Source organism: Melanerpes formicivorus, unplaced genomic scaffold (genome assembly GCF_026170545.1).
Source record: "Melanerpes formicivorus ecotype bairdi unplaced genomic scaffold, bMelFor1.0.p_v2 SCAF_4, whole genome shotgun sequence".
Lineage (NCBI taxonomy): Eukaryota > Metazoa > Chordata > Aves > Piciformes > Picidae > Melanerpes > Melanerpes formicivorus.
In genome coordinates this window covers 21,828,712-21,853,984 of record NW_027142356.1, presented here as the reverse complement: position 1 = coordinate 21,853,984, position 25,273 = coordinate 21,828,712, and the positions used below count along the sequence as shown (strand labels likewise).

General features: G+C 38.5%; 1 protein-coding gene across 3 annotated transcripts in view; it reads right to left on the bottom strand.

Moving 5' to 3' along the window:
- MAP9 (microtubule associated protein 9) overlaps positions 1 to 8,297 on the bottom strand; it is a 40,787-nt gene extending 32,490 nt beyond the window's left edge. For 2 of the 3 annotated variants that reach the window (XM_068137224.1, XM_068137223.1), the window contains exons 1-7: positions 8,234 to 8,297; positions 7,213 to 7,309; positions 5,602 to 6,021; positions 4,092 to 4,348; positions 2,655 to 2,713; positions 1,976 to 2,138; positions 658 to 747 (exon numbers count right to left, since the gene is read on the bottom strand). In XM_068137224.1, coding sequence (XP_067993325.1) covers positions 658 to 747; positions 1,976 to 2,138; positions 2,655 to 2,713; positions 4,092 to 4,348; positions 5,602 to 6,021; positions 7,213 to 7,309; positions 8,234 to 8,287 — 1,140 coding nt within the window. In that variant the 5' untranslated portion in view covers positions 8,288 to 8,297. The remainder of the gene's footprint in view (positions 1 to 657; positions 748 to 1,975; positions 2,139 to 2,654; positions 2,714 to 4,091; positions 4,349 to 5,601; positions 6,022 to 7,212; positions 7,310 to 8,233) is intronic. The other variant, XM_068137225.1, reaches the window with a different exon arrangement.
- Positions 8,298 to 25,273: the final 16,976 nt, after the last annotated feature.

Below are 25,273 nucleotides of genomic sequence, written 5' to 3'. Positions count from 1 at the left end.
TAACGAAATGGAAAATTATTTGCAGACAACATTCCACATAATATTCAAAATTAACTTTGAAATCCATAAAGCATTTATTTCCATACTCACTTACAATTTAACTTAATCGAATGAGACAAACCACTCCTGCGAAACACAGGTAGAAGAACATGAAGTACGTGTTAAATACTTCAAAGTGAAACACATTAAACACCTAAAAGCTACGTCTAAGATTCCTGAATGGTACTTCCCAAAGCACAATCCTCTGTAGAGAAGCATCTCTTGAGACAGGGAGCAAACTCCTTTCCAGCATGACAAATTAAACTTAACACCTGAAGAGTTGATTATTCCAAGGTCTTTAAGCAAACCCGGACAATAATCTAAGCAGCACACTTTTAACATATCTCATATAAATGTGCAGGGAAGTATCAGCCATGCATAGCACACAGCAACTGTAACAAGTGGGACCTGCCATTTACTGTTTCAACTCACCTGGTGCTGTTTAGAAACAAACAAACAAACAAGCAAAAACCCCCACAAAACAACAACAAACACACACCAACAAAAAAAGTGCCTTGGAATAGCAGAGTGATGTTACTGGGCAGAAGGCAGAGGCAAGCATGCTTCGAAGAACTATAGTCTCTCATCTTCTTTTTAAACAGGAAAATGTAAACAAACCTTTTCAGTATCATTCCTTAGATTTTCAGCTTTCTTCTTTTCAATTCTCTTTAATTCCAGTAGAAGGGCCCTTTTCTTTTCCAGCCAATTCTGTAAGAATCATTAGATGACTTTTTAAGGGGTAACAACTTTTAAGGGGTAACAACTTTTAAGGGGTAACAACTTTTAAGGGGTAACAACTTTTAAGGGGTAACAACTTTTAAGGGGTAACAACTTTTAAGGGGTAACTTAAAAAGTTCTGTTAAAGCAACCAAATACTATTAAAGCAGCATCAATATAATGAATAGTAAAGTTAGTCTTAATTATTCCATGTGCTACTTAAGTACCTACTCCATAAGACTAACGCATGATCCCACAAACATTGTGACCAGGGAAGTCACAGGTTCTAAAATCCTAGCTACAAAATATGAAAAAGTTTAAGGATCTTTTAAAATCAAATCTTAAATGAAAAACAAATAAATAAATTAATAATAATCAAAACCCAATTTAAAAAAACAAACATGAAACAGAGCAGAATAAAGGTTCTTATCACTTGGCAGATAGGAATGTTATTTATTGCCTTGCAAATACTTGTCATGAAAGAGAATTAAATCCAACTGGGAAGAGTGAGACTTCAAGTGTTCAAAAAGTGCTATGAGCCATTTGCAGAATCAAGCTTACATTTTCAAGGTTTAGTTATCCATTTGGTGTGCTGCTTAGAGATACAAGTGTCCCAAATGAAGCCTATTCTACCTTAAAAATTAGAAACAATGTAAATATGGATTAGAGGTTCTAAATTTTGTTCTAGAAACATCACAAGTATTTAAACCACATACCAGTATGAACATCATTGGTTAAAGTTTTTTTTCTCACTTAGATTAGTAGCAAAAATCTGTTGGAAGGCATAAACTAATAAAATTCTACACAGAGTCCACATAGATTATCCTTTTGGAGAGAACAGTAGAACTGTTCTCACCTTTCCTGCAAGCCAACTGAATAGAGCATAACAGGAAAAGAAACTTTAAACTACACACTTACAGAAAAACGCAGAAACAAAAGGAAAATATTGTATTTGTCCAAGAAGAGAATGACACAATAAATTATGAATTGTAGCATGTCCCTGTCATCTAGCTTTTTAGGTCATATTTGGATAAAAAGGCACAGCTAACAGAATAAAAGGATTATTACACCCATAAGCATATGCAAGGAATATACTCAGAAACATTGATTCCAATTAAAAAAAGAAGAAAAGAGATGCTGACTCCTCTCGCAGGACTTTCATATGCATGGTTTTCTTGGTTGGTGTTTTGTTCAGGTTTTGTTTCTTTTTAACATCTACCTGGAAAACAGCTGCTCGCAAACTGTCTGCTTTGCTAAGCTCTGTACTGTTCTGCAGACATTTATCCTCCAACACCTTTAACGTTCCCAGATACTGAGATGAAACAGGTGCAGCTGAAGGAACAGCTTTCGCTTTTCTCTTTAATGATGCAGAAGACAGAGACCTATAAAAATACCAAGACAAAAACACAGTCAAAACCTGTCCATTTATTGTAGATGACACCAAGTACTGTTCCTTTTATTACAGCACATACCAAGAGTTACTGTGTTTCTGGTTTCACATGCACTTGGCTGGGAACAGGGAAAACCAAAAGGAGAAAGAAGCCTGTTTTCTTCAGAGGGCTTTATTACTGCCACTACCAAATATATCCAGACCAAAAAAGGTAACAAGTTCCATACACTTTCATCTACAAAACAGCTTAAAACCTCTAAAGACAGCATGGACTGGATTAATTGGTGGATCCAGTAGCATACTCTCATCAGAGACACTGGCAAAAGGCTGGAACTCTAATCTGATCTAACCCTGAGCAAAGGTTGTAATAAAATGCCATCTATTATTGCATAGATGGTCAGAGATTCTCAGCAGTGAAGACAACACTAACAGAAAACAAGAGTGAAGCAGCATTGTAAAGTCAGTTACACTACAGACTGTGATAGACAGCATCCTGTGATTCTCTTACCTGCCAGATAAGGAAGCATTTGGGTTTTGCAGAACTCTTTCCTTTGTTTCACTTAATTTCTAAGAAACATGAAGGAAAAATAAAATTTTTCAAGCAACAGAACTAGACCAAGATGAAAGAGATTTCTACAAGGCAAAAAGGATGTTGGGAGCTGGACGTGATCCCTATAGGTCCCTTCCAACTCCAGATATTCTATGCTGTTAGAAAAATATGAAAAAAAGCCACTCTAATATAGAAGGGCTACAGTACAGGGTAAGATAGTAAAAAACTCCCAGATCAAACCAAACTTTCAGAATGCCTGTGTCTTTCTGGATTGACACCTAGAAACATTTCTTGTAGTATCACAGTGAATTAGAGACTGGAAGAGATCTCAAGAGATCATCGGGTCTAACACCTCTGCCAAAACAGGATCACTTAGAGTAGTCCACACAGGAATGCATCCAAGTGGGTTTTGAAAGTCTCCAGAGAAGGGGACAGACTCCACAACCCCTCTGGGCAGCCTGTTCCAGAGCTTTATTACCCTCACTGTAGAAAAGTTTCTTTTTATGTTGAGGTGAAATCTTCTATGTTCAAGTTTGAACCCATTGTTCCTTGCCTTATTACTGTGTACCACTGAAAAGAGCTTGGTCCCATCCACTTGACACCCACCCCCCAAATACTTATACACATTGATGAGATCCCCTCTCAGTCTTCTCTTCTCAAGAATAAATAGCCCCAGGGATCACAGTCTGTCTTCATAGGGGAGATGCTCAAGTGCCCTAAACATCCACGTGGCTCTCCATTGGATTCTCTCCAGTAGTTCTCCATCTTGAACTGGTGAGCCCAAAACTGGACACAGTATGCCAGGTGCGGTCTCACCAGGGCAAAGTTGAACAGGGCAAAGAGAACTTCCCTAGACCTGCTACATACACTCTTCTTGATGCATCCCATCTTGACACACATAAAAATATAGTCTATAGTTTAGATATACAAAGGAATAAAAAGAACCCAGCTGGGCAGTGGGTTTCCTGTTATTATATCAACATTCTTTTAACTAATTTTTATAGTTAGAAACTATATAGACATATGCAGTTGTTAAAGCTTTCCTGTGATTCAGCATGAAGTGCTTTGCATCTTATCCATTATTCAAGTCACACCACAGAGTCCATCCTCTATCAACACGCACTGCTTATTCCAGTTCAGCTAGCCTCACATCTGACATCTGAGCTCACAATACCCTTACCTACTACAAATTATTTATGTAAAAGGTGTTCTCTACATCTTCCATAAAACTCTACAGAATTAGTAAACAAAGCCTCAGCTCTAGAAACCAGAGATAAATTGTTAACTTTACAGAGTACGACCTATCCAAGATACCAAAAGGAACTTTACAAAACTTTTTACTGTTCTTCTAGGACATTGTTCTAAACAGTGGTGAAAAACTCACGTGAATAATACCTTGACAGAGTCCTCTGAAGTGGTCTCTGCCTCCCCATGCTCAGACTGATCGCTCACTGATACCTCCTGTATTGTATCAGTTACTGTTTGCCCTTCCACTATTTTCAGTGTTTCAACTGAATTTTCTTCTGTTGGCATCTCTAATTTCTTTGTATTCTCATGTTTTGGGGTTGTCACTACTTCTGTTACAGAAGGGGATTTTCTACTATTGCCCTCCAGTTTCAAGTCACCGGTGCTGATCTTGCTCTGATCTTGATCTAATGGAAAAAGAAAGATTGAGAAGACATATTAACAAGAATGTAATTGTTTCTGAGTATTGCTATTTCTGTGCCAAAATCATCTGTTTTATGAAACATATTGCTGAATTTGATAATGCATTTTCTGCATACCACCTCCTAAGAACTACATGGACTAATAAGAAGAGTATTCACTTAGATTGTATTATAAGACTGAAGTAGCAACAAGTTCTAAATAGAATCTAAGAGCATGACAAAAGTAAAACTTTCCATCTGCCTTACCACCCAAACACAGTTGTAGAGCAGAAACCACTACAATCACAACAAGAGCTCTTCTGACATCTACAGAATTAAAGACATTTTAGTCTGGAATGAGATTCTACCAAGATAGATTCAACTATTTTCAGTTAAAGAATCCACTTACATAGTATCACAGCAAGGCCATATACAAACAGCTATATATGGTTTCAGCCACTTTTTCAGAAAGTTTAATGGAAGTTATAAAGGCTCCAATACAATCTCTATATAGACAATCTACAAACTAATCTCTTCCATTTATCATTATCTTTGCATACATTGAAACTGCACTCAAGGGCTTATCTGCAATTGGAAAAGTCAGTTTTCACACATGTAGAAGGTGGCATGCACGTAACACAGAACTGCTGTAAGAAATACATAGAGATAGGATGACTGTTTTAAGGACCCTTCCATTAAAAAGTGCATGGATTCTACAGACAGTGTGTAATTATGTCTCTGTGTGCTATGCACATGTAGAGGGGGAAACTCTGTAGCTCCCTCTGTGGGCCTGTACTGATGGAGAGCTGGACTTTAAGTACCCAAATTGCTGTTTTTCATTTGAAAGGAAGAGGCAAATACAAACCTTCTGCTACTTAGCCCAGTCATGGTTTAAGCCCATGCAACTGTTACATGGGCTGAGATGGCCACAGTGCCTATAAGTCTATTTTCCCTACCCTTCTGAAGGTGCTGCTTACTATAGCACACTGTTTGGTTGATACTGGCCAGGGCCCAGCACAATGTTCCCAAGTTACTGTGAACATTAACCCTATCCCACCTGAAGCCAGGACAGGTTCAGTTTATCCCCTGGCAGCTGGAGGTTATAAACCCATGTATTTTTAGAATAATATTGAGTAATTCCCTGCAAGTCAAAGCAGTTGATACTTAAGATATAAAATAACCCAAATTACAACACCTTAAAAATATTGTAATATGGGTAAGCAAGTAGCAGCAACAACATCCAGATGCTTTCTTTTCACCTGATGCTGAAGCACTTCTTGTTTTGTGCAATCGTGGCTTTGGTATTGGTTTGTGTTCCTCTTGATTGTTTTTTTTCTGTAGTTCATGAAAAGGTAAGTCAGTACAGTGGTCACTTTCACCATTATCACATGGTACTTCCACAGCTGAACATTCATCATTATTTCTTCTGTCATCACTCTGATTTTGACTTTCCAAACATTCTTCATCATGTTCTCTGTCATCCTCTATTTTTTCACTTTCTGAAAGCACTATTTGCTGAAGCTTTTCTTTAGAAAAAGATAAAGCCAAGTCATCAGCAGCTTCCTTTTCCAAGCCTGCCTTTTGTGAAGAATCATCATCTGAGAGAGGACTCTCTATCGCAACTGATTCCTTACTGCTTTCAGCACCTGAACTGTGTTCATTAAGTTCTTCCCCAGCACCTGAAAAGTAGCATGTTATCAACTTCCAGTTGAGACAAGTGAAAAAACCTGACATAAAAACTCTATCTTCTATGATTTAAAAGCGTATTTCATGTAACACTTCCTGACTTAAGTCTCTGAGCATTTCTTTCTGCATCACTGAACTCTGCAAGGCAACCAAACTAGGTTGTTATTCTACTTGCTTTCCTGGAATCTGTTTCCAAGGACACAATCTCAAACAAATACTTCAAATATTCACTGGTTGAAACTTGTCTGTCTCACAATTTAAATACTTTCTAAAACCTATGTTTCCAATGCCATAAGAAGAAGCAGCAAGTGAACAAGAAATCTAAGCATGGCCGGTTATCAGAATTCATCCTCCACTTTTATCCTCTCCACTTCAGTCCCATCTGAAATCTGCTAGAAGATTCACAAAGGATATCTGTGCCAATGCTAAGGTTCACATGTATAACAAAACCATATTTATCTTGCCATAGTTATTTATACTTGACCTTACTTCAGAGGTCAAACACTTGTGGAAGAAAACAAAAAGAATGTTGTGAAAGCTGCGTAACACATTTATTGCAGGTGTAGCTTTTTGAAAAGTCATGTCAGTAAAGGGAAATCAAGCACCCCACAAACTTTCAAAAGATGTGTCAGATGTGGACAAAAAAATGACCCACAGGAGGTCCATTAAAGAAAAAAAAAATATTTACGATTCATAGTTTTCTTAACATGCATCACCGTGTCAGGAGGAAGAAGAGCCATTTGGCCAAACACATTAAACATCACCAAATATCAAAGGCATCCTGGCTCAAGACAAACAGGGAGATCAAACCTCTTCCTGGTTTAAGTACACTGCAGTGAGTTCTGCAATCCTTATTTGCTGATTGTCCAGACTGAAAAAAAACAGTAAGACAACAGCATGGCCTTCCCTCTGCCCACATTTACTTTCACTGTAAATAATATGTCTAAGGAAGAAAATTGGGCACCACAACTGCAGGGAACCGTACCGGCTGCATTTGGTCTATCAGGTTGGCACCAGCATCAACTTTGCTGGGAATTTTCCTCCCAACTTAGAAGGGGAGAACTAAATGGTTTAGAAGTTGTCAAAGTATGAAATCTTGAAATATACTGACTCACAAAGATTTTCTGTGATCTAGTAATTAATTTAGAAAGGGAAGAACACAAAGAAAAAATATTCTGTCTTACCATTTAATGTGCCATCTTCATCACTCTCAAAGTCATCTGAGTATTCAGCTGTTTGCTCTTTTGCTTCATGAGCAGTATTTGCTTCTTGTAGCTCATCCTGAAATGGTTTCACAAATAACTTTTACACAGAAGGGAAAATTCACTTCTTCAAGTTCAGCACTAATTCCCCCCTCCCACACATACATAAGTAAAACTAAGCGATGGAGATTAATCAAAATGTACTGTGAAGTGTAAGCAGAATACAGCATTTTAACTCTATCCTAATTCCCTCATTTTTGCTGTGTAAACCCCACCAAACTCCATGGAGTACTAATCTACGGTTCTTCTTCATAAAATGTGTATCTTGAGGATCCCACTTCCATTTTTGCCAATAATGACATGCTTTCCCCCTTTTCATGTTCTGATCAACAAAAAGGTCTGTACACTCACACAGGACAAGGAAGGTGAGAGGAAGATCCCTTCACTGACTGTTGTAGTACCGGAACCTGAAGTAGGTGGCAGGTGCAAAAGAGTGGAAGAACTTCACATAAAGCACCGCTGCTGCAGGACATCACGGGCACACCGTGTTTACGTGGGCCCAGAAATTAACTGCCCTTATGTATCTATAGTATCTTAAGAAAGGCAGCAATATCTCTAGACTGCAAGACCCTAAGCCACAAATCTCTAAAGGCTTGAGAACAGGTTGTCTGACATGAGTCTTAATGCTCATCCCGAGGCACCTGCTGTCGGCTACAGCTGGTGCTTCAGCCAGAGCCATTTTTGCATGCTAGGAACAGGGAAGTCAGGCGTCTCATCGACTGTTTCCCAGCTTACGCACGGGAATCCCCTCCCCGTGTCCACACAGAAGGAAACCTGCTTCACAGTTTTTATTTTTATATCAAACCGGCTTTTTCGTTTATGTTGTCTTTAACAGCAAATTACTGCATTTGCAGTCGCGAAAAGCTGCTCTCAGACAAACGCCACCGACGCAGCTCCCTGGCCCCGCAGAGAACGCCCACGGCCTGCCGCTGCCGCCGCTCACCTGCACCGCGCTGCGCCGCATGCCCGTCCGCCGGCCGGCGCCTTCCCCTGACATGGCGGCGGCCTCTCACGCTCGCCGTAGCGCCGCCAGCCGCCCTCCGACAGGCCCGCCCACCGCGCCGCTGCCCGGTGCCTGGCAACGCCGCCGCGCCGGGCACCGGATGAAGGGAACTATCGCCGCAGCGTCTCTGCCTTCAGGCCGCGGCTGAAGGCTGGCGAGCAGCTATGGCACACTGACCTTGGCTTTTGTGCCACCTGTTACCCCTAACCTCGAAGCCCTTCGTTTTCTATAACTCCTTCACGGATAGCAGGGACAGATACGTCTATGTGTCTAAAGTGAAGCCTTCTGCCACTGCGAAGCAACTTTATACCTGGGCCAAAGTCAGGCTTCATGTGCCTGGCAGAAACCACTTGCAGTTGAGATCTAAGTATTGACATGGGCAATGCTTTCCATTAGAAACAAGCTCATGCTTTTGGGGGAAAAATTATAGCACTCATGCATTAATTTAAATGAGATTTTAGAGATGTAGGAATTACAGTAACATAGAAGCAAACCACCTGGTACTTGCACCTCCTGGTTTTTATTTCCCCAAAAGGCAGTTGTGCAACACACCTGGCAATTAGCAAGCCCCAGCTGAGCACACATCCCTGCAGAGCTGGCTGTCCTAGAGGTCATCTGTCTGCTGTAAAAGGTGATGTGATGGAGGCGACCAACCCCCAGGATGCTATGGGAATACTGATCTTGTACATGAAGAGAACACTCTTGGCTTCAGGATCATGTACAGATGTGGACATACCTATTCTTTCTCCAGTTTAAATGCTTGTAATTGCTCATTTTCTAAAATAAGACTCATGCTCCAGTTGTCGTAGTGGTAATAAAGAATTTCTGACATGCTCTCTGTACTGGTGTTATATTTGCATACATTAATCCTCCCCAAAATGTGTTGCATTTTCACATGTTGTGTAGAGAAAGATCTGACAGAAACAGGGAGGGAATACATAGGACAGAACCCAGAGCCTTTTTGCTTCTTGTCTATGTAGAGTTATATTTGAAAAGCTGTGCTGTTACGTGAAGACCACAACACACTTGAAGGAAAGAGGCCCCAAGTTCTAATGAGTAACCTTGGATTTAAAGTAACAATTAATTGTGAATTATTATCTCTGAGCAGTTCCTTGCTTTCTTCATTGATAATTTCTTCATGCCCAAATAATACTTGATCTGCTGATCATCCATGGCCTTTGTTCAGAGTTCCACTTGATGCATAGTACTTTTTCCACTATTTTATTAGGAAAGCCTTACGTTTTAATCTGCACTATTACATTTCTCTGTGGAAGGTGAAACTGGACATATTTGTTTTGAATTTAAAAAGTAATAAAGAGGAAACATGCATATTCTCTGTAATAATAGCAATTACTGTTGAAGGCTAAATTATGTCCGTTAACTCACATGCACATTTTATTAAATTCCAGCAGGTGGCAGCAAAATATTTAAACAATTAAAAGTTGGTGGGGCTTTTTTGTTTATTTTGTTGGGGTTTTGTTTGGTGGCTTCTTGTGTTGTTGGGTTGTTTTGTACTTTTTGTGTTTGGGGTTTGGGGTTTTTGTTTTGTTTGTTTGTTGGTCTATATGGGATTTTATTAAAGACATCGTATTTATTTAGATCACTATTTGAGCCTTGCATAAGCTGCGCAGAAGGAAGATTTGCTTTCAGTTATTACGTTGTTTATATGAGTCAGACAATGGGCAATTATTAAGTATTCGGTGTACTGAGTTGGTAGGATATGGGGAAAAGAGAAAAAGATCAATACTGTTAGCACTGAAGTACTCAAAATGTGTGAAGATGTTTTCGTCAGAACACATGAACATCATGCATATCTGCATCTTCTATCTTACCTCAGGCAAAAAGTGCATCAGGAGCCACTGAGGTGAATGAGATTTATGTCTAAATATGAATGTAGGGCTTTGAGTATACATATAAAGGATTCTAAGATATTTACTTAAAAAATAAGAAAGGAGGCTTATTGAGGACAAGACCCAGAGGATTTAATGTCATTAAAAAGATCCTTAACCTTTGCTTTTTGATTAATAACTCATGAATATTTTACAAATATGAACTGGATGGGCTTGACCATGAAGTTGCTCTTTCACACGCAAATACATACATAGCATTGAGAAAAATGCTCTAAATAATCCCAGCAATTATATTAGTTTGACTAAAATAAGCATAGAGGTAACATTTAATTCTACTTCCTATCATGCTGCAACATAATTCCAACCTGCAAGAACAACGTTACACTCAGAAAGAAGTCAGGTATGATGAGTTTGTCAGATGGCTGGTTCCTATGCATAGAAATAACTTCTAGAAGTGGTTTACTTTATTCATGTTTCTAGAATTTGTATGATTTAATTCAGGATTTCTTCCAAACAAATGGCACAGATAAAAAAAATTCTAAATTCATATACCATAAGTCACCTTAGGCAAAATACGTAAACCCCTTTACTGGACAGAAATGGTGTTCTGCTTTCTTTGATATTCCTTCCCAAAGTCAAGTTATGCTTGAGAAGAGAATTAATGGCATGACTAAATGCCTGAGTTGGTGTATATTCCTGTAAAAAGTGATTTTTTGGTCTTGATTTCAATAGTCTTCACTCATAAATGTCTGTACCTGTCCTTGACATTAGTGGGAATCAGACTCTTATCTACACATGTATCTGGCTCATGGGTTTTGCATTGGTTTAGGAGGTCAACATAGTCAACAGATTAAATAGTTTCTTCAGTTTTAAACAGCAGTGAGATCTTCTACCTCTGGGTCACTTTCCCAGACTTTTTAAAGCACAAACATTAAAAATTATTTTTCTCACATTTCCCTCTTAGTTAATATGAAGTAATTTATTAGCATATTTTGCAGGGCTATGCTGTCCTACCAGAAGATGCTGTTCTGTTTTTTGCTTGTCTAGAAACAAAATGAGAAATATATTCTACTTTATGCTTTTATGGTTAGATATACTGAGGATGCTTTCATTGCAAGTCATCCAGTATAGACTTGTCTGAACTGGGCTTAACTTCTGCTACCTCAGATGGTGAGAGACCAGTATCACTGTGCTGGGAAAACAGTCAGCATTGTTTAAGCACAGAAAAAGCTGCGTGTGTTCCTCAGTGAGTTTGTAGCCTGCAGTGTGTTCTGTCCTACCTCAGCTACTCAGAGGCCCAAAGGTGCTTGAACCACCTTTAAATTGCTCTGGGGTAAGTGCAGAAACAGCCACCTACCACCACAGAGAAATACACAATAGGACTTCAGCCTTTTGTTCCCCTCACTTGTATTATTTTGAGTAAATTACACTCTTTCTCAGAGAACAACCTGTTCAAATTATGAGACTGCCAGTCTAACTGGAAAAGATTTGACAGCTCACCTTAATTAACTTAATTCATATTGGCAGTCCTCTACCACTATCCCTGGATTATTCCAGAGCTGCTCCTGCAAGAGCTGAAGGATTTGGGTTGCTCCATCTAAAAATATCTTTTTGTACCTCTGAGTCACTTCTGAAAAGACAAATTTAGGTGTAGTTCTTGACTACCTGATTTAATTTTTCTAAATAAAAAACAATGGTTAAACTAATGCTCAGTTTGAACAGCTAAGTAGGTAAGTGTAGGAAAATACCAAAATTGAGGATGCTGATGTATTTGTCTCCCCTTCCTTTTGCATTTGTACTATAAAATAATCTTTAAGTGATTAAATATTTATTAACTTTATTTACATGGAAAAAAACCTTTTCAGGGGTTTCTTTTTTACTTTTCCTAAAAGAAATTGTCATTATTCAGTGATTAACACAACATCTTGGTTCCTACTACATAAAGGGGTTGTATTCCAACAGATTACAAAATAACTATGTTTTTAAGCACATCTGTCAAATTGAAACTGTCAAATTGAAATATCATAGTATCATAGTATCATTCAGGGTTGGAAGGGACCACAAGGATCATCTAGTTCCAACCCCCCTGCCATGGGCAGGGACACCCCACACTAGATCAGGCTGGCCAGAGCCTCATCCAGCCTGGTCTTAAACACCTCCAGGGATGGGGCCCCAACCACCTCCCTGGACAACCCATTCCAGGGCTTCACCACTCTTAAAATTTATCTTAATCTCTTCTACATCATTCACTGTTGCAGAAAGTTTAATGATATAAATCCCAAATATTTCTTACTTTACTGGAGAGTACTTTCCTAGCATGTTTCCAGAAGAAAGCAGCTAATTTTTCAATAATGCACTCCTAATGCATTTAACATAGTAATGTTCATAAAATGTGGTGTCATGGAAATCAGAGAGAAATCCATGGTGGCATCAAATCATCCTCTCACTTTTACACCTTGATCCTGATATATATGTAGTTAAAGAAGGTACTGTCATGATAATGAGGTATGCAAGCTTCACATAATTGATTCTTGTCCTCAGACATAGTTCCAGGGCACCTGAATTTGATAAAATTAATAGATACAGAAATAAACATATATGTTGAAGGAACAGACTGACAAACTGGGGCAAAAGTAAAGAGAAACTAAGATGAATAAAGTCACAACTGCTTAATTTATATAGCAGTTTATGATAAATACATGTATTCTTGATGGTCCTCTGGGCATTAGACTTAGAAGCAGCAGATGGAGGTAGACATCCAAAAAGGGAAGGGGGGGGGAAGGAAGTGCTCCTTTCTTTATTAAACATACTATAGGCTTTATTTTTTAAGCTGTCCTGTTTTGCTAACAGTACTTGATTTTAAGGAAAAGCATTAGAACATGCAGGAACACAGCTGTCTCAGTGTTGTGCTTGGTCATAGTAACAGACAATGAGTTTTCAAACACAGAGGTTGTATATGTTGGTGACAGCAGATTAGACTTCCTGTAAGGAGAGTCAGAAAATGCAAACTTTTCACGTCAAGTGGAGTAATTTTGTGTGCAAATGACTAAGGCCACTAATATATTTTGTATATAGATACATTCTTTCAAAGTTTTGCAGATATAAACTCTGGTTGAATAAACATCTTTGATAGAAACCTTGCAGACCTGCAATTTCATTAAACATCTCTCACTCACAAAAAATCTCTGTGTCTAGTCTTGTATTAATGCTGTCAGAAAAAGCCAACAGCTGCTAAGCGCTGAGCAGTAACTCAGGCCTGCAGTGCTGTGGCACATTTCACAGAGAGAGGAAGAGCACTTGTCAGATTATCACCTGTGTATTTGAAAAGTGTCAGGTCTCCAGCTGCTTCCACCTGCAGGATCATCACAGAAACGGACACAGGACCTTGGATTAAAGACTTGGACAATGTCCCACAGAATTCTAGCCCCAGGGAACAAGAAGTCTGACATCATTAAAATTAATCAGAGAAAAATGCATGCCAAATTAAATTGCTTTGTGGTCAGAAAGATTGACTGGCTAATTCTCACTGACAATAGTAATGTCTGCCCTTGCTCTTTACGTCTATATTCTTCCCTTATCTCCTTTTAATTTTCAGTGCTATTCTGGTTGCACTGCAGCAGGAAGATTTAAAGGAAAATATAGCTGCCAGGTTGGATTTTACTACAAGTAACCCCTAACGAAGATAGAACTTTATGGTGCAAGTAACTTCAGCAAGTAAAGATGTATGATTACTTCAGCTGAGTAAGTGTGGCAAAAGTAAGGCCCACTGACAGCACACTAACTACTTTGCTTAGTATTTGTTAATTTATAATTGACCATATAATATTTTTTTGTATTTTCCAAATATTTTGGGTTGTCTATCAGTATACCTCTAGGAAGCTCACTAATATCAAAATACTTCCTATACTTCAAGTGGGTTATCAGTTTTCCCTGCTACACTGCTGAGAGTAGGAATTATTATTCCCTTTTAATATTTATAGAGGTAAGACTCAGGAGCTGTGCTAGTAATATAAAGGCATGCAAAAGTTCTATGGAGTTGTAATTTTGGAAGATTTCTAATATGTCTGGTTTTCACTAACTTCTGCCCTTAATAAGTGAAGAAAATTCAGTCAGCTTGTGCTCAGACAGTGCTGCACATGAAGCAGAAGAATCTGTAGAACATCTATGGTATTTCTCTGCTTGATAAAAGATTTAAGCACTTGCTACAGCTGCCTGTTGTGGAGTTTTGTTTTGGTTTTTTTTTAGTAAAAGGGCTGTTGAATGGCATTTTTTTCTGCATACTCAACAGATGAGTTATGCATTTATGATAACATAGTAGAGAAAGCTACATCAAACCCACTTCATAAGTAGATGACTAACATCTAGTTGGGCATTTCATGATGTCTGTTTAGCATATTAATAGGTAGATCACTGATTATGTTGTAGATTGGGTTTATGTAGTTTCAGCTACACTGTACTCAACTGCTCTCTTAAGAAATAGCCATTTTAAGGGAGGACATGTACATACTCTTCTCCTCTTCCTAGGTCAGCCAGCACATGTCCACTGGTCCTGTCTGGGACTGCAGACTGAGCACTGCAGTGGTAACACCAGAGAGACCTGCAAAATGAAAGCTTCTGATTTTATGTAGTTCCTATGGGGGCCATGCTACTTCATGATATTTTTCTTGTGGATTAAGGGTTGTATTGACATTCCCTATTATTGTTACTGTGTATTTTTGTGTCATCTTTACAAGACCTACAGAAAGAACATTTTATTCAGACTTGTTAAGGAAAAGCATCAATTAACCTCAGCACTTGGAATCAAATAATCCAAGTTAGTAATCTGGAAGGTTAAATCAAACTCTGTATTTGCAAAAGGAGCTTAATGGTTCATCTTTGCTTATTCTTCATGCTTGCTTCCTTCCTTCCGTCTGTGATTTAGTTTATAGCCCCTGCAACTGATTGAAATGTTTTCAGTTGCTAAGATTACTTAGCTTCAGTTTAACAGCAAATGTCATCAGCCTAAACCTGCACTTTGAGTGATCTTTCTTCCCATTTACTATTTCTTGTACAAATTGATTAGTCATCGGTTTAGGGGATTATCTAAAGCTATCCTAAGACTGGTTCTCTGTGCCAGGGCTCTTCAGCCTGTTTTGTCAGTAGAAAATCCTGAAGAGAAGCAAATGGGCATGCCAGAAACATAAGGAGAGTGGGCAATGGTCTGAGTGCCAAACCTCTCTCAAGAGGGACTCTCGCAGAGTGAGAAGGGAGTAAAGAAGAAAGAAGTGGCACCTTAATGCAGAAGGGAGCTGGGCTGGACGCAACGAGGAGGTGACAAGGAGACAACACACTGGAATGGCCAGGGACCACTGAGTTCTTTGTGTCAGAGTATTTTTTACTATGTACTCTTCAGGAAAGGGATGGTCCCTCCTCTAAGTACATTTTCATGTACATGTAGATTCAGATTAGCTGATGTAAACTGCCTTTTCAGTTATTTAGGTACACACAGGCTATGTGGGGAGTTGTGAAGGAGAGCCATTTAGTTTCAGTACTGTAGGATCATGCTAACCACTGCACTGTATCCATTTCTGAAGTCAATTCAGTCAACAGTAATGCTGGCATCTCCTGCCAGCAATACCTTATGCCACAAAGATATGTTCTGAATATCTGAGGTACATGCAAGCATTTCTAGGTACCAACCCTACACATGGAAGCATTACAAAGATTAATACATGAATATTGTATTTTAAAACCATATCTGGAATGCCATTTGTAACATGAACTTTCATGACCACTGTTAATTTCTTTCCTAGTTTCAATACTTGTACTTTAAGAGGACACCACCTGATGCTGAAGCTACTCTTTCCTGAGGTTAAAGCATATTATTTAAACAAAGTGGTTTAAAAACTACTTTCAACTTGTCAATAAGTCCATATATATATACATACACATTTATACTACAATAATTATCTATGCACTCAACTGCCTACCTATCTACTTAATCACTATCTCTCTGTGTTGAAAACACATCCTGGAATACTTCATCAGAGGAACCAGCATGATCCTTTTCATCTGTTGCCTATGTATTACCCACACTATAGCAACTGCACTTCTCACCAGTGGTATTTTCTGAAGCTTTATAGCTCTATAATACTGGCAAGCTTAAGATGCACAATTAACAGGCAGCATCAACAAAGCAAAATGTATTTACCCAGCTGCTGAGAATCTTTTCCTGATGGTAGAGCTGCAAAAGCCGTTTCATGACAAAATACAGCTGGGAACTGTGTTTCGTCTTGTATCAAAACATTTTTTTTTTCCCTCTAGAAGAATAATGGAAGGCAGATCAAGATGAGGTAGTGATTACATGCTGATCTTTTTATTCAGTGTTTCAAAGTTGAAATGTTTCATTAAATCTCTTTTTGCTAATGATGTGAGATCCATCTGCATTGCAGTAAATTGTTAAATGGATTGTGCAGTCTTTTTCTTAGACAAGACTGTTTGTTTGGTTTTGTTTTTTGAAACACACAGTTATTTCACAGAATCACAGAATAATAGAGTAGTAGGGGCTGGAAGAGACTTCTGGAGGTCATCCAGTGCACCCCTCACCACCAGAGCAGGTTTACCTAGAGCAGGTTGCACAGGATTGTGTCCAGATGTGTTTTGAAATACTCCAGGGAGGGGGACTCCACCACCTCTCTGGGCAGACTGTTCCAGTACTCCACCACCATAAGCTTAAGGAAGTTCCTCCTCATGTTTCAATGGAACTTCCTATGTTCAAATTTGTGCCCATTACCTCTTGTCCTGTTGCTGGGCACCACTGAATAAAAACAATGGCCCCATCCTTCTGACATCCACTTGTTAAGTATTTATGAGTGTTGATAAGATCCCGCCTAAGTCTTCTCTTCTCTAGGCTAATAAGACCCAAGTCCCTCAACCTTTCTTAATAATTTACTTTATAATTCAAATAAACTATGTCAGTTGTATTTTTTAATTGCCTTGGGAAACACCATGCAACTCAGGCACTGCTGATAAAAAGTACAGTTCACTTTACACTTCTGAGTGGAGGCAGCACTGACAGATGCTGATGGCTCACTGTGGATGAGCACCTATTACAGATCTCATATTCTCTCTAAAATCACTGAGGGATCTTTGGAAATCAGTGGGGATCTACCCAAACCAATCTATTTCTTTATCAATCCTTGTTCTAATTTGAGTGGCCAGATGCCGAAAGAAGGCCTTTTTAAAAAGTCCCGTTCCACTTTTTCATACAATCCAATCAATGTCTAGCTCATTGAAGAAAAAAAGAAATAAATGTGAAAAAAAATTCTCCAGCAGTACACCATCCATTGTATGTGCTTAAGAAAACTGGATTCAGTGCAATAAAAGGCAGTGGCTTTCATATTACACTAATCCATGCATTAGATATATCTAAAGTTGAGTGTTGGCCTAATTCTACACTACTGGATTTAGCTGCAGGACTATAGTGTGAAGGGGCAGAGCTTGGACAGTGCTGAGGGGCTTCCTAGTTCTCTACTACTATATTATCTCAATTAGAAGAGGCTCTTCAGGTATTGAGTTCCTATCTCTTTTATCTGTTGCCTAATACTCTGTAATGAATCGTTTTAGCCAGATCTGGGTTTAGCACAAGTTGTTAAGTAAGCACAGAAAGGTGCTTCTGAGTCAAATGATGCCCTTACACAATTCAACACCTCCTCTGCTAGCTATCTCAGCTAGCTTTAATCTTGCCTAATACGGATAAAAAGCCAAATGAAATTGGGACTGCAGAGAATTCCTTATGTTGTACAAATCCTGTTGATAACATATGAATTTAGCAGCTGACCTCAGCTGTACTAGAAGCTAGCTGGCAAGAGCAACCTATCCTGTGTTGCAGTTAAATGCAACATGTAGAAAAATAAATTAAATCCAGGAAGGTATTTAGACATTTAAAGAATGGAGTAAAGCGTCTGAGTATGATTGTGAGTGGCAGTGGGGGAGTTGCATTTTGTTCTTTTGGCTAAATGCATTAGTTTGAAAAAAGCTGGAGTAATCCTGCAATGTCTTGGAATGAGAATCATCCCTCAAGGTCATGGTGCCACCCTACATACTCTCAAGAGATAGGTAGTAGCCAAGCAGACAGAAACAAAGCTAAAAAACAAAACAGAGTTAAAATCCTGTATGAGTTGCAGTTCTTCAATGTGTGGAGAGAAAAGGTACCTGGCACACATTTCATGTTCAGATGGTGGCTTTCCCTGCCCATAATAACAATGCTGGTGACATTATAGAGGATGCCATGTTCAAAGTGTGGTGCTGTCAAGTACACTGCACTGGTTAGGCCACACCTCGAGTACTGTGTCCAGTTCTGGGACCCTCAGTTTAGGAAGGATGTTGACTTGCTGGAACGAGTCCAGAGAAGAGCAACAAAGTTGGTGAGGGGTTTGGAACACAAGCCCTATGAGGAGAGGCTGAGGGAGCTGGGGCTGCTTAGCCTGGAGAAGAGGAGACTCAGGGGTGACCTTATCACTCTCTACAACTACCTGAAGGGAGGTTGTAGACAGGCGGATGATGGTCTCTTCTCCCAGGCACCCAGTACCAGAACAAGAGGACACAGTCTCAGGCTGCGCCAGGGGAGGTTCAGGTTGGATGTTAGGAAGAAGTTCTATACAGAAAGAGTGATTGCGCTATGGAATGGGTTGCCCAGGGAGGTGGTGGAGTCGCCGTCATTGAAGGTGTTCAGAAGGAGACTTGATGGGGTGCTTGGTGCCATGGGTTAGCTGTTTGGGTGGGTTGGATTGGTTGATGGGTTGGACACGATGATCTTGAAGGTCTCTTCCAACCTGGTTTGGTTTATTCTAATAAAGGTTTATTCTAATAAAGGAATGATTCTTATAAGCAGCCCAATTAGTTAGGAGCAAGTAAATCTTACCTGGCTTTTAAACTAGAAAAAATTACCTTTAGAGGAGAGTCTTGCAATTGAACATTAAAGTTCAGAATACAGTACCTAACCTCAAAAACAGTCTCTACACGATTTGGATTTTTTTTTGATGTTGAGTTTTCCCATTTCTGCCTGAAAATAGTTGTTGCTGGCAAACAGAAAAAAAAAAAAAAAGTTTGCCACCAGATTTCCCAAGTGGGTGCATTTTTACAAGCTAGTGGCCAATGTGATAGCTTAAACTTGAAAATTTGAATATTCAAATAGTCTGCTAATCAACCTGGCCTGTGCGTATGGACATGACTGCACCATTTCTATGGTTCTGAGGTGTGCCATGGGATTTTTTTCACAGTTTCAGCTACATGGAATTTTTAGTGCTATCCTTGGAAGATTATTTGCATGTTTTTCTCTCTCTTATGCACACACACACACACATAATCCCTACATGTATACATAGATTACTGAATGCACATTATACTACACAATATAATATACAGGATATAATGCCATGTCAGCCTCAGTATCTGAGATTATATTTCTAGTGTTGAAATCATGCGCTGCAAACACTGATTTTACAGAGATACTCAGTGTGGGGTTTTGTGGTGTTATATGCTGGGTTCTCCTTCTAATGCACAGTATTGTGTGTGTTGATTTAGTCCATGGACATGAATTCTTGTGAAGGGGACATTTCCTTTTGGAATACATCTTCTTATCCTAAGCTAAGCAGCTATACTTACATTTGGCATCATTTTGTTGTAATAGAACACTAGCAGACCCATAGCTGCTAATTTGCAATGTGAGAATTCAGCAGTGCAAAGCTTGATTTATTTGCTTGCCCAGTGCTATGTTCTATAATTATCTTTGGCTTCCTTTCACATGGGACAAAAAACATAACATATTCCATGGGGAATCATCAAAGTCTGTTGAACTCAAATGTAGTACTTCAATCCCTTTTAATTTAATTTCTCTTCTCTAGTATTTCTTATTTTGCAACTCTCACTTTCTTAAAAATGGTAGAATATATTTCTGAAGGGTAGAGATGAGGTTTCAGATGTCCAGATTCTTTCTCCTTTCTTTTAATGGGGTGTGAAAAGATCTAATGATGTGCTAAAGGTTCTTTGTGATGTCTGCAGTCTCTAAAGTTGTATTGAGGGGATGAGAAATGTACAGTCTATGAAAAGAGGACTGGTGGAACATACTTCTAAGATTCAAGCTTTTGGCAGATGTCAGTGCTGTCATGGTCTGAGAAGAATTATATTTAAAGCATCTGGATTCTGCTGTCCTTAGATTTATGGCAAATACCTAGGTAAACATTCATTTGGGATGAAGTCTTAAAGTATAATAATTTTGTTTTCTAGGTTAGAAATGGTAATCAGAAAAGAACTAAACTGTAAAACTTTGGTCTTGCACATGAAAGGGACAACGTAATGTTCTGTAACTGCTATCAAAACATACGCAGGGTCTAAGCAAACATTCTGTTGTTCATTAATTGTGACAACAGAGCTTTTCCAGTTATTTCCAAAAAGCAGGATCACAGTTACTGAAAAGAACCTCTAAAGATCAGTGTTTTGTCATTTTCCTGTGAGATTTAGCAAAGACCTTCTTAAGAAAATGAAGTTTTGGAAGTGGCGAGCACTTAAAATGAGGGATGTTTTCATCAGTTTTTCAAACAGCATGTGATAAAGGAAGACACTGACAGATACATCCTCTCTGCTATTGCACTACAGGTAATTGGCTGTAGTCCACAGAGACACCACATTTATGAAAGTCATAGTTGTTTCAGTGTTTTCTGTTTTAAATAGAAACTGTGGATCAAAAACTGCATTCTTTCCAGAAGACAAAGTGCAGCTGATGCACAGGAGTTGTACCTGCATTAAATAATAAGAATGTTCTTAGTAGTCAGCAGAATCCAGAAATGTGTGGGTTTACCCCCTTTTGGCAAGTTAAGGCATCTGCCTCTACAGCACAGGATGTCAGAATGTGTTACCAGGATCATGTGAACTTAGAGCATTTGGCTTTACAAACAACTCTTTCCACTGTTTTTGCCTTGTTCTTTCACACAGGTTTTTAGCTCTTTCAGCCAGCCGTATCCTTCCCAAGATGTTTTTCTTATGAAGAGTCATGAGGCCATGAGGCTTTTCTTTTCTTCTGGGAACTGAACTTGTCAGAGTGGTGGAAAAGGTCATGTATTTGTAGAATTAAACAGAGACATTTAAATAGATGCTGCTGCCTTTTCAAATTCAAGACAACTTTTGAACTTGTATTTTGTTTTTAAATAAAATCTCTCTTCTGTTAATCAAAGAAGCACAAACCCCCCTCCCCAAATCTTAAAATTATACTGTTTTGGACAATTGCCTTTCTGTCCACCTGTCACACTAGGTAATCACCATGCAGTATGTTTGTAACCTGTATTTCTCTGCAGAATGTCCTTCTCAATAAATACTTGCTAGGCTTGGAAGGAATAACCACATCAATCTAAAATGTCCTTTCAGGAGAAACAACTATCTCTCTGGATTTAGAGTGTGAGAAACTGAACCACTTGATCTACCCATTCAACAATATGAGTTTTGGTTATTTCCAATGTATTTATACTGGCAAAACTGAATATTGGATCTTGGACTAATTTTCAGTTTGGGTCTTTACAGTGGATTCATGTATGTGGTAAGGCACATGCATGTGGTAAGTGATGGGGCTACTCTTCTGAATTCTAGTATTCACTAACTTCACACTCTTCAATACAGTCCATGTCATTTAGTGTAGCTGAGGTAATAAGATTGTATGAGTATCAGATTATATCAAAGGATCATGTACTTCAACATCCTATCTCAGTCACTGATAGCACCTAAAGAACATAGCAAGCATATAGTACTATTTCCTCAGAAAGTTTTCTCAGCCTATAGCTGTGTATAGCTCAGAGGGTTTTGTGAGTAATGGCTAATGGCTTTTTATTTATATTTAATAGTCCTCTGAATTCTTCTTCTAATGATCTGTGGAGTCACACCTCCTCACCAGTCTTTTGAGTGTTGGTATTTACACAGAATCTGTTTGTACTAGGAGTAGAGGAAGGTTTAGGAGAGAAGGAACACTTCTTGCTGACCACACACAGAAAACAAGGGGAAGCTTTAGTCCTTAATATTATTAGTAAAACCTTCCTTTTTTTTTTTTTTTTTTTTGTTATACCAGGAAATTAGTCTACTATTTCAATGTTAAAAACACATAGCTGAATTTGAACATCTGTCCAGCAAGCTGGTTGCAAACAGAAAGTAGAGACCCCAGACAAAACTGAAAACTCAGGACACAAAAATCAACACCTTTCATTTTAAAATCTACTTGAAAGTTTTCCCTTAAAGGGATTTTATTTTACTGTGACCACAAGCAGAACTGCAAAGTAAGTTGTATATCATAGTATCATAGTATCAAATGTTTCTCTTTTGAGGCATAAATTCCTCAGTTTACTCCAGATATAGGAAACTGGATATTACTCTTCCTCAGTTGTGATCTGTCCTTACATATTTTGCTTTAACCCAAGAATAGTAGCACCTAAACCATGTCACATAGAATGCAAGGAGACAAAGCTCTAATGCCTGCAAAATACTTACTGAGCATTTCTAATCCCTAATCAGGAGCAAGTCGCTAAACCACAGCAGTAACAAAGGCTGATATTTGACTTTCATCCACTGGAAACTCTTCTACCATTAGTATACATTTCTTTGCATGCTGTAAACAGGCAAAAGGCTTGTGTACTCTGAACACCAAGGTCTAAATATGCACAACTAAGGTATGCTCTCTCATTTGTTCTGGTGAAACACCCTTTTAAACTTCATGTCAACAAGAATCTTAACATCTGACCCTGAGTTCTTTTCTAAAAGCTAAATGCTATCACTTACCAACACATTCATTCAGATTGGTATTGATCAATTTGTAACTGAGCAATAGCAGTCACTAACGTGTTGCTGTACTGGCCCCAGAGCAGCCTGGGAAGACCAGTCCTGCCTTTGTATTACTCCAGGAAAGCCTGCCTGCTGGACTACACCTCTCCTGTATGACCCTACCGCTGAGGGACTGCTAGGAGGATAATGCTCCCTTGCACTCAGTCTCCAACATTTTCATCTCCTCCTGTCCATCTGTGCTGGGGATCTGCAGCAACCCTGCAGAGCCATTTTCCCCAGTGTCTAGCAAACAATTGCATAAGTGGCTGTTAAGGACTGGTCTGTTAATTAGAATCATTAATTGTAGGTCTACTGATTAATTCATTTGGAATTATCTAGCTGAGCAGAATTCATTCTCCAGCTTAGATTTTATGACAGAGATACTGTTTAATGAAATTAAAATAGCCTCACTTACAATTCACAAAGCACCCATTCTTTCAGATAATAAAACGTATATAAACTGAGAATATCAGTGCAAATGTAAAGTATTGACTCTGTTTTCCCATCCTTAAAATGTTACATTAGAAAGTTTTTCATCTTGGCTGTTTCACCAACAATCATTCTAGGACATTTGTGCTAATGTTGTCATCTCTTCTTTATTAGCTAATGTATTTTACTATATTTCACTCAGTTCTAAAATTCCATCTTTCCATTGGGTTATACGGCAAATACAGCTCTAAGCAGCATGAGTGTCAGGCTGCTAGTACTATTATGATGCTCCATTTACACACTAAAGATATCTATTTATTTCCATTCCACTTTCACATTTTAGTTTCATTTTACTTCTGAAATACTTATAAATCTCTAGGATTTTTACATGGTACCTGAAACCTTGGTGTTTAGATTCCAAACATTGCCCTAGTATTAAGTCTAAGCTTTTAGCCCTTTTCTTCTGTTAAGCAATACTCTTGTTAAGTTGCATTGCTTGACATTGTCCATAATGAAATCCTCTTAAACACATTCAGCAGTTAAAACCTGGGATTTTTTAAGAGTTAAAGTTGAGAACCAAGATTAAATATCATATTCTCTCTATGAGAAGGGCCAAAGCTTAGTCAATCTTGACAAAGGTGATAAAAGCAAGTTGCAAAACTTAAAATCATTCAAACACTCAAACACTCATGTGCTTTAAATGGTATTTGGAATTGACATGAAGTATCAGAGGACCATCACAATTGTGGTCACCAAGTTATTTTCAATTTTGACCTGATCTAACATTGACCTGGCCTAACTTTGAACTTGGATCCTGTTTTGAGCAGGTGCATGGACTATAAACCCTCTGGAACTCCCTTCTAATCTAATTTGTTTTATGGTACTACCTGTTTTGATTTTGAATTAATGCAGTAATTACATTAAGACTTTTAGTGATGCAGAGCAGGGGAAGCTCAAAGTCAGCCTGTAACAAGTATTATTACTACTTTTTTCTTCATTAACAAGTATTATTACTAATTTTTTCTTCATTAACATTAGTTCTGCTAAAAATTAAGGCCATTTCTGTTACCTGTTCACTTTGAAGGTGATCCCACAGATGAGAGCAGAAAATCCATGGAAGAAATGAACACTGACATATGCAAGAGTGACAGGAGAATCTGGCACAACAGCTTTCTGAAGCTGTAGTTTAATTTTCATATGGAAGTGTGCACAAGCATGTTCTGTTTTCTATATGTGTAACCATTGTTCACAAGTACTTGTTGAACATTTTTTCCAGAAAAATCCAGATCGTAGATGGTTATCAAACTATTTATGTCACTATTTGTAGCATGTGAGTTGTCACTCAAGAGGGGACAGATTCTACTTCTCAAAACGATGTGTCTCTGTTTTCTCTGGTACTGTAGCTAATGGTTGAAGTTAGGTGTTAACCAGTAGTTAAATTAACATTATTCTGATAATGCATATAAAAATCTGAGTGTCTTACATTTTCAGAAATACTTCAGCAATTGACAACAAATAACAGTGTCCTCCAAAATAACAGCCAACTGATGTCTTTGCATTTACAGAGTATTTCCTGGTGACTTGTTGACTTATATAACCAGCTCCTTAAGCATTCCAAGTAGCCTTTTACAGAAAATTATAGCAACACTTCTTTGTGCACTTAGACTCACTCCCATGAGCTAAATATCTGGAACTCAGAATAGCAAAACTATTTAATACCATTGTCCTCCAAAAAGATACACAATTTACACCATGGCTGCAATGGGTGTCTGTGTTTTAGCCTTCTATTTGGGTTTGCAGATCATGTGGAATAAGTAATGGACAAACCTAAGCATGTCAAACAACAACAGTTTATGAGAAATAC